General features: G+C 41.6%; 1 protein-coding gene across 1 annotated transcript; it reads left to right on the top strand.

Moving 5' to 3' along the window:
- Window positions 1-11,534: 11,534 nt before the first annotated feature.
- On the top strand, window positions 11,535-12,608 carry LOC115252489 (olfactory receptor 13C8). The gene is made up of 2 exons (XM_029847813.1): window positions 11,535-12,522; window positions 12,605-12,608. The coding sequence occupies exons 1-2, from the start codon at window positions 11,720-11,722 to the stop codon at window positions 12,606-12,608; spliced, it is 807 nt and encodes a 268-aa protein (XP_029703673.1). The 5' UTR covers window positions 11,535-11,719.
- Window positions 12,609-12,926: the final 318 nt, after the last annotated feature.

Here is a 12,926-nt window from a genome sequence, read left to right as displayed (position 1 = left end):
TTTGTGCGTCTCGGTCAAAAACATTAATGTCGTTTAAACGCCTTGTCCTTACCTGCTCTGGACAGGTAGCATAACTGCTTTTATTGTTGGTTCAGCACTGCTAAACTCCAATCAGAATGTATTAGAGCTCCAGAGATCAATTCCCTGCCGAAATTTTAAAAAAGGACAACAACATTGTTTCTGTTGTGTCTCAATATCAGTATAAAAGAAGTAAAACTTTTTAATTTTCAATGTGATAGTAATAGAGATCAACACAAATTACAGACATAATGGTACTGTAATTTTTGATCACTTAAAATTTTATGATATACATGTGCCTATGAGCTCCAGGTAGATGATGGTCCTCAATGCATTAGAATATTGTAGTACAGTATTTGCAATATTTTACTGCCAGAAACCACAAGGGCAGCCTTAAAGATTGGATTATTGGTATTAAATTCCAGAAATATTCATGATGCTAGTCTTCAGGTTATGTATTTATACAAATCACTGTTTGCTTTTCAATGACCTCAGGTCTTATGATTTCATCTAGGACCATCATCTACCTGCATCCATCTAGCTGCCTCTGCCAGGTACTTCAGAACACCAAAGTGTTACAGTACTTGTAAGGCTGTAATGAGCCAACTATGTTTTTTTTGAGTGACTCTTTGATATTTAAGTTCCCTCTTACTCTTGTCAATTTTCCATTAGTATCTACTCAGCAAGACTTGACACGGAATGGTTTGGAGGGTTTTCCACTATGGCTACTGGGGCCGAGTAGATACTTTTTAGGACCTATTTGGCTGCGGTTACAAGCGTGCTGAGTAGGTACTTTTCTGTTATTGTCAGTCAATGGTCTGATTGACTAGAGGTTTGACTTCACCGAAGAATCACCAGATTAATGGGTTTCAGGAAGCTCAAAACTTTTGTAATTTCTTAACTTTACAGAAAAAAATGCAAAATGGTACCCCGGTCAAACAATGAGATACTGTATTTTTAGCTGTGTGTGGCAGATTTGAGAAGATGGAGCTAAATGTTGAGACTCAAAATGAGGTTTATTTGGAGGTCCCTGATGGGTGCTCGCGCATTGCATTCATACGACAAAAAAGCTCAAAAAACCTAAAAACATGATTGATGATTACCAGACAATCAACAAATTAGGTGAAAAAGGACTGGACATTTTTGATCAAATAGAGGCTATTTTGTGGCACCGAACGGCAAGCAACCTTAAAGAATAGTACCATTGTTTCCTATAAACAATGAGCTGACTATTGACCCCCAGTGCTAACTCCATCTTCCCCTTGTATTTTGTGATTGCTTAGTTTCTCAGGAAAAACATAAATTCAGCCTGTCAGTAACATTCGATAAACTAAGCTAATGTTGCTTTTTACGTGCCACAGTTTTGTGCCGTGTGAGTATTTTAAGTTCTGTGTGTATAATCAGTGTGTATTGTCCATAAAGCCTTGCTACATTTTGATTTTGCAGACTGTAAAACATATGGAGGTGCCCCCAACTGTAAGGAAGATTTTATGGTAAGATAGGATTTAGGAGATACGATTTCTTTCTTTTGCATTAAGGCTCTTGCAAGAGTACAAACAAACATTGACAGCCACCCCCGAATATGTGTCTTCAAGACATTTGAACTCTGAAGGGAAGCCTGTCGGTTGATCCTCCATGTCGCTGATCTCGGGTAACTGGATGAGCCTGGTGGCAGGCCGAATGTAGATCTTGTCTTTAACCGATACAGCTCTGTGTTTTGAAGATACCACCAATGTCAAAAGGTACCATAGTGTAATGGAAAATAGACGTGGCTGTACCATATCGTATCAAGTCAACCTTGAGCCTGCACTGTGTTGTGGAAAAGCACTGAGGGTTAGGAACCAGGCCTGTAGAGAAGGGCTATCTACCAGTGTCTACTGTCAGGAGTTCTCTTTTCCAATGGACCCAGGATGACAAAAGTCCGCTGTTTTGTTATGGGTGAGGTAGGGGAGGTCCTCTATTACTAAAACTGGCTAATGAAACCAAAATACTTTAAAATCAATTCTTGAGTATTTGTCTTTAGATTTGAGATGTAAATATTTCACAATATAAATGTAAACTGCAGACAGTTTTTTGCTTCTCTCCCTCTCCTCCACCTCTGTGTGTCCATCTACAGGTATTGCTGATGCCTATTGCCTATATGCCAATACCTATTCTTTCGTCTACCTGCCCCCATCCCCTTATCCTCCCTCTCTGCCCAGCCAGCCATCAGCAGGAAGGTCCCCCTATTTGAAGGTCCCCCTATTGAGCTCCTGCTCAAGGTTTCTTCCTGTTAAAGGTTTTTTTTTTACTTGCCATTGTTGCTTGTTGGGGGTCAGGCCCTGAGATTCTGTAAAGTGCCTAGAGACAATTTTGATTGTAACAGACGCTTTATATATAAAACGATTGGTTGATTGATCGAGATAATTATTGATCATCTCATCAATGCAAAAGGTTGGAAACCCAAATCTAGCTCTTGTTGGCTGGGATAGGCTCAAGTGTTCCTACGATCCTGATTAGGAATAATCATATATTAGTAGAGTTGATGGTTGGATGTATACATGGGATTACAGTGCATATTTTAAAAGATTATATCAGACCATAGTTACAAAGTTAACTAACTTTTGCTTTTTTCCTAGCTTAAATCTAAATGTCACATTGACACACATGTTCATTTGTGTGAGTTTTTTTCTGTTTTGCATTTCTGGAGACTAGAGATTTCTGTCAGGGGTCAGTGGGAGTTACTATACATTTTTGTCCTGTATAGAGACTCCTGGTCCCAAAGCATAACAACAATAATTTGATGTCTTGGGGATACAGACATCTAGTGGACTAATGACTCTGAGGTTTAATCATCATGTTTACTCTGTCCCTTTGTCCTTCTGTGTATCTGTGACATGGTGTCATAATAGACATCAAGTTACATCAGGGGATGTTTGTTGTTTCATTATCATCATTGCTTAAAAAAAAAAAACATCAGGATATCTCACAGGACATCACCCAGATTTGTCCTGTCAGTCTTTACTGATAAATGTACTCAATAAGAAAAGCTGTATCCTGAAGTAATTGTGTGTGATAATGTTTTGGGTTGTTCTTAGATATATATTTCAATCAAAAAAAAGTATGTCCAGGCCGTTTCAAGTCCAATAATGTTAAGTTGATTGGGGCGATGGTAATTCAGTCTGGGAAGCGGAGGATTCCTGGTTCAAGACCCAGAGCGGGCTAAAATGTAGCAGGTATTCTGTTAGTAGGGTGAAGTGCCAGAACACCTTCAGAGTAATGCCATGGTACCCTTGAGCAAGGTACCGGACCCACAATTGCTCACATAGGGCCCTGTGATGAGCTGGTGATTCATCCAGGGGTAGACCCTGCCTTAGTCCACATGTAACTGGGCAAGGCTCCAGCGCCCGCTGCATGACCCTGGAAGGGATAAGGGATAATGCAGTCAAGAAAATGAAAAAATTGTTATAATAGTGTTAAAATTACATATGTGTCATATGATTGTATTAGAAAGGTTTGACTTAGTCTTGTAATCATCATAGCCTTGAATTTTTTGCCAACCACACGTAGCAATGATCTGGATGACATCAGACATGACATCAGAAAAACCACAATGCAACATTTTTACATAATATTTGAACATGTGGTCCTCATTTCTACCCTGGCTAATTATTTGAGCATCTGAGGTCCTCTAATGATTCATATCATTGCACTTGCTTCCTCTGGGATCAATAACAAAGATATACTTAGTTTATATTGTTTTGAAAATGATCATCGTATCTTTCTGCTAGGTCCAGCAAATGACATGAATGCACTGAAAAAACTTTTCCATAATGTCAGCCAAGGGAATTTTTTTGAAACAAAATTTTTACACTATGAAGAACAGGCCCTCCCCTCCACTAAACCCAAGTCAGTGACAGTATAAGTTCAGGGTAGATTTTGTCCTCCTCAGTTGACTAAGATGTTTACATCTGATGCTGATGCTGAGAATGTTTGAGCAACTGGATGGACTAGATATATTGCAAAGATTTCACAAGTGAAAGATGGAGAACAAAACTAAGAATGTGTATTTTGTGCTTGCAGCCTATGGTGATATTGGAGAGTTGAAATATCTGTATTTTGGCATCATGCTCTTCTGGTTTATGTCAATTTGGATGGTGAATTCGGTTTTAATTCTGATTATTTACAAGGACAAAAGGCTGCATGAGCCCATGTACATCTTCGTGTGTCATTTATTTGTGAATGAAATAAGCGGCAGCACATCACTGTATCCTCTTATGTTGTCTCAAATGCTTTCAGATACTCACAAAGTCACCGTGCCCTGGTGTTTCCTGCAGATGTGTTATATTTACACATCTGCATCACTTGAGTTTTGCAGTTTAGCAGCCATGGCCTACGACAGGTACGTTGCTATCTGCTATCCTTTACAATACAGCCTCATTATGAACACGGAGAGAGTGTGTAAGATTATTTTAGGTGTGTGGGGGTATTCAGTTATGAATTTTTTGGTTTTATTCTCATTTTTTATCCATCTGGACTTTTGTGGAAATGTCATCAACAAAGTGTTCTGTGACTACCATTTAATAATCCAACTAGCTTGTTCAGTTTCAGCAATTGACAAAATATCGGATCTGATATTTGCATTTTTGACAATAGTTGTTCCATTTGGTCTTATTTCATTCTCATATGTAAAGATTTTGGGTGTTTGTCTCAAGGCCTCAAAGGAAAATACACAGAAAGCCGTCTCCACCTGCACTCCTCAGATTGTCTCGTTGTCAAACATGTTTCTTGGCACCCTTTTTCACTTTTCAGAGTCCAGGATTGATGCTGCAGCGGTACCAGATAAATTACGGATTATTCTATCTATATACCTCCTCCTTATCCAACCAATGATCACCCCGTTCTTGTATGGTTTTAACTTACCAAAGATGAGACAATCATGTAAAAGATTTTTGCTTGGCCACAAGATAAATATTTTCATGTAGCAACAATTCCTTCTCCCTATTCCTGTTTCATAAAGAAAAAAGTGGCACAGTGATGAATCAGTTTTGCAGTGGTTATTACTGTTACAGTTATGTAAAAGATTGGTGCTTGGCCACAAAATAAATATTTTCACATAGCAATGACTGTTTTGTTTGTTCTAGAAAAACGTAGCACAGTGATGAATCATGGGTTTCAATGTTTTTTTTCTATGTGCCATGTATTTTGTTGGTAGGTGAAATTGCTAATCCACAGTGTCCTTAGGTAAGAATCTCAATGTGACTGGTTGTTTGTCTTTCCATGCTGGCTCTGTGAGGAGACGATGACTCCTCCAAGATGAACCCTATCGCAAATAGAAATAAAGACAAAGAATAGTAAGGCAGAGAATAGAAGAAAGGGCAAAACCCTAGTGATGACAACACCCCTCATATCTGGACCTTTCAGAGGCTATGTTTTAAGAAAGAAAATTGCAAATAAAAATTTACAGTATCTTATCTGCTTTCAATTGTCATGTTAGAATCGTATCAACTCCAGCACTGTGGACTGAGACAGATTTCAGTGGCAACCGTAGCATGAATTACATGAAGCAGAGACCATTTGTTGTCAGTAGCAAGCCTGGATTTCATAAACCCCCTCTGATCACTCATAATTTGCATAGTAGCATAGTTCTGTGGCTCTAAAGTTGAGGCTAATATATGGCAAAGATTTTTACTTCTGCATTTAGGATAGACAGTGGTCTACAGTTTTAGTCATTTGCCAGGAGTTTGCCTTCAAGTTATCAAGGCAGCATTCATGTCACTGTAAAAGGCTTTCCTCAATGACTTTATGAATGTAGACAAAACTGATTGTCCCAGCTCTTCCGAAAACTTGGGATAGAACTCTCCCAGACTCCTATTCCATCCCAGAGACTTTTTGCCTTTTTTCAGTCCAGCTAAAGCATCTCTCAACTGAATCAGAGTTATTGGTTCCCCAAGGGGCTGTTCCTCTTCTTGCTCAAGCATCGGAAGCTCTAAATCTTACAAAAAACATTTAGCATTTAATTCAACCTAATGATGTTCCAGATTAGTATAGCTCTGCATAAAATTTTTACTTCACATTACTTCTTGTTTCCCTTCTGTGTAATAAAGGTTTGTTCTTTGTTTCTGGATTTTCAAATGCTCCTTGGCTGTTTGGTTGCCTGAATCGGCTAGCCATTTCGTGTATATCCACCAGCTTCCTATAACATTAAAGATTTTGCACTCCAAACTTTGTTCCTCCACATCATTTCCCTTTTATAAACTGGGCCTCACACACCAGCCCTCACATGGTAGAAGAAATGTAAAATTTTACATACATGTTAAATAGTCAGAAATGTAGATATGAAAAATTCAACTCCATATTGTCAAAAAAAAAGTCTAAAAAGGTGTCACATAACGAATCTGGACCCAAATTCAGCACACAAACAATGGAGGTTTAATCAAAGAAAGGTTTTAATTTAAGACAAAACCGTTTCCGTAAGAATAGATTGACAAGCCCACTGCACAGGATAATAATCTCAACTCTTTGTAATCCACAAATTAAAATGATTGCTGAAGCACACATTGGAATAGCTTTAAAAAATTATGTGGCACTACAGGATCCCAGGAGCAAATTGGCCTCCACATTCTGAAATGGAATAAGTTCAAAAGAACCAGAACTCCTACCATTGCTGGCTGTTTGACCAAATGGAAAAATCGGAATTGGAAGGAGTTGTGTAATAAACAAAACCAAGAACACAATGGACGCTCTGGCTGAGCTCCAGAGATCCTGCATTTACATAGGAAAAAGTCCTAGAAGGTCAACCACCACTGCAGCTATCCATCAATCTGGGCTCTCTGTGAGAAACTATTATTTGGTAGATCAAACCATTTCCCCCTCAACACCACCAAAGATATGTTAGTCACCTTCTAGAAGTGCAGACCTATGTTATAGCCTGTTTTCATCAATGTAGGATGTGTTCACATCAACCAGACCAAAATTTACTTGGCTGTGCTGACCAACTTGACTGGTCTGCAAACACCAATTCTCTCTGTAATTCCTATTGTGGCTGAGATCAGTCAATAACTATGTCAATACAGATATTTTACCAGGCTGGCATCACACCAGCATCCTTCTCTATACTCTTTATTTTCTGCCACCTCTGAAAAACCATAGCTGATGCAGTTTTGTTCTTATGTGCTTTCGACCAGAGCTTCCTGGTCTTGAGGATGAGTCTTGTGATGGCATTGTTTACAAAAACCTCACCATTTGGTCACTTGACCCTCACAGTTTCAGCACCAACATGGGCTTTTACTTCTACCTAAATTCAATCTTCTTCAGTCGTAACTGGACAGAGATGATTCAAAAGATGAGAGCATTATAGGGACATCTTTGCAGATAAGGGTCGGGTAACGTATTGCATCACTTCCTGTCTTCTTAATAGAATTTGTTGGTGCACCGAGCACGGTGTGTGTTGGATTCACTTTATTTGAAATTGAATACTCGGGAAATTCTAGATACTTGATAACAAGGAGAAATAATTCATATTAAACAAATACAGGACTCTGCCGATTCGACCGATCATTAGCACTAGCATGGCCTCACCATCTGTTTCACTGGGTGTCTCACCCTGTGTCTGTTCAGTGTGTGAAATGTTTAGTTACTCTTCTGCCTCCTTTAGTTAAGGGAATAGGTGCCGAAAGTGCATTTTATTTATGGCTCTGGAGGCAAAACTTAGCAAGCTTGAGACACGGTTCCGTAGCTTGGAGTTGTCTGGAGTTGCATCAGGTAGCCAGGAGAAGGTAGGTGACTAGCGTAGCTAAAGCTAGCTGTCCCCCGGCAGCAGCCGAGCATCCAGCTAGCCAGGGTGGCTGGGTGACGGTTCACAGGAAGCATAGCCCAAACCAAAGGCCCACGGTGCACCACCAACCACTTCCCGTAGCTAACCGTTTTTCACCACTCGGCGACACACCCGCTGAGAAACCGACTCTGGCAATTGGCGACTCTGTTTTGCGCTACGTGAAGCCGACTCCAGCGACCATAGTTAGGTGCATTCCGGGGGCCAGAGCGGGTGACACAGAAGCCAATTTAAAGCTGCTGACGAGAAGTAAACATGTATTCGATAACGTTCACGTCGGAGCAAAGGACACCTGGCTTCGTCAGTCAGAGGTCACCAAAATTAACATATAGTCGGTGTGCAATTACGCAAAAACAATGTCGGACTCCGTAGATATTCTCTGGTCCCCTCCCCAATCTGGCCTCCGGGATGGTGCCTCTCTCATTTCTAGTAACTTGGCCAAATTTATTTGACCAAAACTGACCTGACAAACCAGGGTCCAGACCAGGATGCAGAGTTGTAGTCTTACTCATCTCTCTGCTGTTTCCGTAGAACCCTCATCCACCAACAATAACATATATAACACTATAGTAGAGGTACTCTGCGTTCCACGTTCCCTGTTAGTGCATGACCTGGTAGCCGATCACCACATTGATTTATTCTGTCTTACTGAGACCTGGCTTCAGGAGGAGCATGTTAGCTTAAATGAATGTACTCCTCCTACCCATCTTAATTATCATATTCCTCGTGTTACAGGTCGAGGTCCCCTCCTGGGCTACCACCTTATCGTGGTGGAGCGGTTTGCGTGTCCCAATGATCCTAGGAGCTCCGTTGTCTGGGGCTATATGCCCCTGGTAGGGCCACCCATGGCAAACAGGTCCTAGGTGAGGGATCAGACAAAGCGTAGCCCAGGACCCCCTCATGATGAAAAACAACATTGGTGCCAAGTTTCCCTTGCCCGGATGCGGGTCACCGGGGCCCCCTCCTGGAGCCAGGCCTGGGGGTGGGGCACGTTGGCGAGCGCCTGGTAGCCGGACCTCTGCCCACGGAGTCCGGCGGGCACAGCCCGAAGAGGCAACATGGGACCCCCTTCCCGTGGGCTCACCACCTGCAGGAGGGGCCAAGGGGGTCGGGTGCATTGTGTTTTGGGTAGCGGCCGAAGGCTGGGACCATGGCTGTCTGATCCCCAGCTGCATAAACTGGCTCTAGGGACATGGAATGTCACCTCTCTGGTGGGAAAGGAGCCTGAGTTGGTGCGCGAGGTTGAGAAGTTCCGACTAGATATAGTTGGCCTCACCTCGACGCACGGCAAGTGCTCTGGAACCAGTCTTCTCGAGAGGGGTTGGACTCTCTACCACTCTGGAGTTGCCGATGGTGAGAGGCGACGGGCAGGGGAAGAGTTCGGTGAGGCCATGGAGAACGACTTTTGGATGGCCTCAAAAAGGTTCTGGACCACCATCAGGCATCTGAGGAAGGGGAAGCAGTGCACTGTCAACACTGTGTATAGTGGTGATGGTGTGCTGCTGACCTCACATTGGGATGTTGTGGATCGGTGGAAGGAATACTTCGAGGACCTCCTCAATCCCACCAACACGCCTTCCAGTGAGGAAGTAGGACCTGGGGATAGGCTCTCATATCTCTGGGGCTGAAGTTGCCGAGGTAGTCAAAAAACTCCTCGGTGGATGAGATCCACCCAGAGTTCCTTAGGGCTCTGGATGTTGTAGGGCTGTCGTGGTTGACTCGACTGTGCAACATCGCGTGGACGTCGGGGGCAGTGCCGCTGGATTGGCAGACCGGGGTGGTGGTCCCTCTTTTTAAAGCTTATTATCACTAATTCTGTAGTTTCAGTTATTATCCTAGACAGACAAATGATCATACTTAGGGGGTCGTCTAATCATTAGGTTAACATCTTAGTTATGCTGCTATAGGCCGAGACTTCCGGGGTCCAGAAACATGATCACCTGACAGGCCTCTGTCACCCCACTGGGTCATGGTCTCCTCTCCTCTCCTCTCCTCTCCTCTCCTCTCCTCTCCTCTCCTCTCCTCTCCTCTCCTCTCCTCACCAAGTAGATCAGTGATATTATTTAGTAGTTTAGTAGTTTCTCTGCACCCCCCCCCATTCATCTACAGGTATCGACGCCTTCATAAGCCGTTTACTGACCTACTGACCTCCAACCCCGCTGACCCACCCAACCCGACTCTACCGGCAGCTTATTTTAATTAATATAATGTATTACTTTGTTCTACCTATTCTCTCCTCTACGTGTCCTCCCCCTTCTCCTCTCTCTCTACCCAGCCGGCCATCAGCAGGAGGTTCCCCCTATCTGAGCCTTGTCTTGCTCAAGGTTTCTTCCTGTTAAAGGGGAGTTTTTCCTTGCCACTGTTGCTTGGTGGGGGTCAGGCCCTAAAATTCTGTAAAGCGCCAACAATTGTATTGTAAACAATTTGTATTGTAACAGATGCTATATAAATAAAGATTGGTTGTTGGTTGGTTGGTTGGTTGGGAAGACTCTGTGGATGTAAGCAATGTTCCCTCTAATTTTTCATGTGTCTGAGCAGACACACAAGCTCCCTGAGCACACTGAGGACCACTGTGAGCAACATCAGATGGGTACGCTGTGGCCACACCAGTATCAGGTTTGTTCAAGACCTTGGATCATAGCAAGTTACATGGCTTATTAAAAGAATCAAATGACAGAAGCACATAAAATGAAAAAGGCAAAAATCTTCTTGTTCATGAGACGTGTACTATGTTATATATGAGAGTCCTGCTTTAACCATAGGAAGAGTCACTCAGTTTCACCGCTTGTTCTTCTATTTGTACATACTTCGACAGCCATTCCAGCTTAAAAGAACCGCATTTCTTTTTTACTTTGGCTTGATGAGTGGATGTGTCTCTGTCCGTTCGTTTCGCCATGATAAGGGATTAGCATTTGCGTCTCTTAATTCCGCTGCACTGTTGTTAGCTAGCTAACGTGCACGGCGAGTAAAGGCAGAGCACATACGCAAACACTGTCAATGCTATGATTGGCAGCAAAAAACAATAAAGAAAACAATATTACTGGTCTAATTAACTAGATTATATCAGTTCTAAAATTAGATATTAATTAATACGTTTCTGTTGAATTTTATTTTGTGCGCTGCATAGTTTTTCTATGTGCAAGCAGTGCGCAATTGCGCAAGTGCGCAGCTTAGAGGGAACATTGGATGTAAGTGCAAGTCCAAGTTTACAGTCAGTTATTGGTCTTCTTTCCAGGCTGCTAGTCTCAGTCTTGGATTTAGTGTTCTTTCAATAACCACAGTTCATCTCATTTTATATGCTGATCAGTGTGGTGCTTAACACTTAAAATAACTATTTGTTGTAGTTGTTGATATATAGTTTGGAAGGTAAAGTTGTCTGGTAGCATAGTTGTCATGGCGCCTATTGTATTGTTACTTATAAATGTAGCTTTTAGATCATCAGGTTGCTAAAATGGAACTGTAATAATGATTATAGGTATGTAATCTTCTAAATTCACCCATAGAAGTGGAATATGCAGATCACTTCTGCGGTTTTGTCCAGCCCACATCAGTAAAAGTACAAAATCAGAGGAAACCTTTGTCCTGCCCAGCTGAGAGCGCCATACAGAGACCATTGATTACTCACGTGTTGGGAAAGCTTTAAAACATCTGAATTCTAATTTTTGTTTTACATTATAAACAGTATAGTATCTATTTTATTTTTATGAAAATGTCTTTGCTGAGTATGAAACTGTACAATGGGGAGAATCAATGAAATTGTTTCTTAGAAAACTCTATTGGAGGTATAATCCTGGACTGGGGTATTGTGTGAGGAAATAAGGAACATCATCATTGCTGGACTAGATGAACTGCTAAGCTCTGAGTTTCTATGTGACACATGAGTGAAAGATGGAGAACAAAACTGAGACCATGTATTTTGTGCTTGCAGCCTACGGTGATACTGGAGAGTTGAAATATGTGTATTTTGGCATCATGCTCTTCTGGTTTATGTCAATTTGGATGGTGAATTCGGTTTTAATTCTGATTATTTACAAGGACAAAAGGCTGCATGAGCCCATGTACATCTTCGTGTGTCATTTATTTGTGAATGAAATAAGCGGCAGCACATCACTGTATCCTCTTATGTTGTCTCAAATGCTTTCAGATACTCACAAAGTCACCGTGCCCTGGTGTTTCCTGCAGATGTGTTATATTTACACATCTGCATCACTTGAGTTTTGCAGTTTAGCAGCCATGGCCTACGACAGGTACGTTGCTATCTGCTATCCTTTACAATACAGTCTCATTATGAACACGGAGAGAGTGTGTAAGATTATTTTAGGTGTGTGGGGGTATTCAGTTATGAATTTTTTGGTTTTATTCTCATTTTTTATCCATCTGGACTTTTGTGGAAATGTCATCAACAAAGTGTTCTGTGACTACCATTTAATAATCCAACTAGCTTGTTCAGTTTCAGCAATTGACAAAATATCGGATCTGATATTTGCATTTTTGACAATAGTTGTCCCATTTAGTCTTATTTCATTCTCATATGTGAAAATTATGGGTGTTTGTCTCAATGCCTCAAAGGAAAATACACAGAAAGCCGTCTCCACCTGCACTCCTCAGATTGTCTCATTGTCAAACATGTTTCTTGGCACCCTTTTTCACTTTTCAGAGTCCAGGATTGATGCTGCAGTGATACCAGATAAGTTACGGATTATTCTATCTATATACCTCCTCCTTATCCAACCAATGATCACCCCATTCTTGTATGGTTTTAACTTACCAAAGATAAGACAATCATGTAAAAGATTTTTGCTTGGCCACAAGATAAATATTTTCATGTAGCAACAATTCCTTCCCCCTATTCCTGTTTCATAAAGAAAAAAGTGGCACAGTGATGAATCAGTTTTGCAGTGGTTATTACTGTTACCTCCCAGCAGGGTTCAAATGTCATTTCTGTGTGAAATTTCCATGTTCTTTCTGTGTCACCCTGGTTTCTCACCGCGAACTCCGGTTTCCTCCCATATTCAAAAAACATGCATTTGGGGAAGAGGGTGGAATGGCTAATCCACAGTGTCTTTAGGGAAGATTGTAAATGTGACTGGCTGTT

This window comes from Takifugu rubripes, chromosome 1, assembly GCF_901000725.2.
Source record: "Takifugu rubripes chromosome 1, fTakRub1.2, whole genome shotgun sequence".
Lineage (NCBI taxonomy): Eukaryota > Metazoa > Chordata > Actinopteri > Tetraodontiformes > Tetraodontidae > Takifugu > Takifugu rubripes.
Note: the sequence above shows the minus strand (reverse complement) of the source record. Positions and strands in the feature narration are given on the sequence as shown.

What these genes read in the sequence shown, in the direction of transcription:
- LOC115252489 (XM_029847813.1), top strand. Translation starts at nt 11,720, where the DNA reads ATGGAGAACAAAACTGAGACCATGTATTTTGTGCTTGCAGCCTACGGT.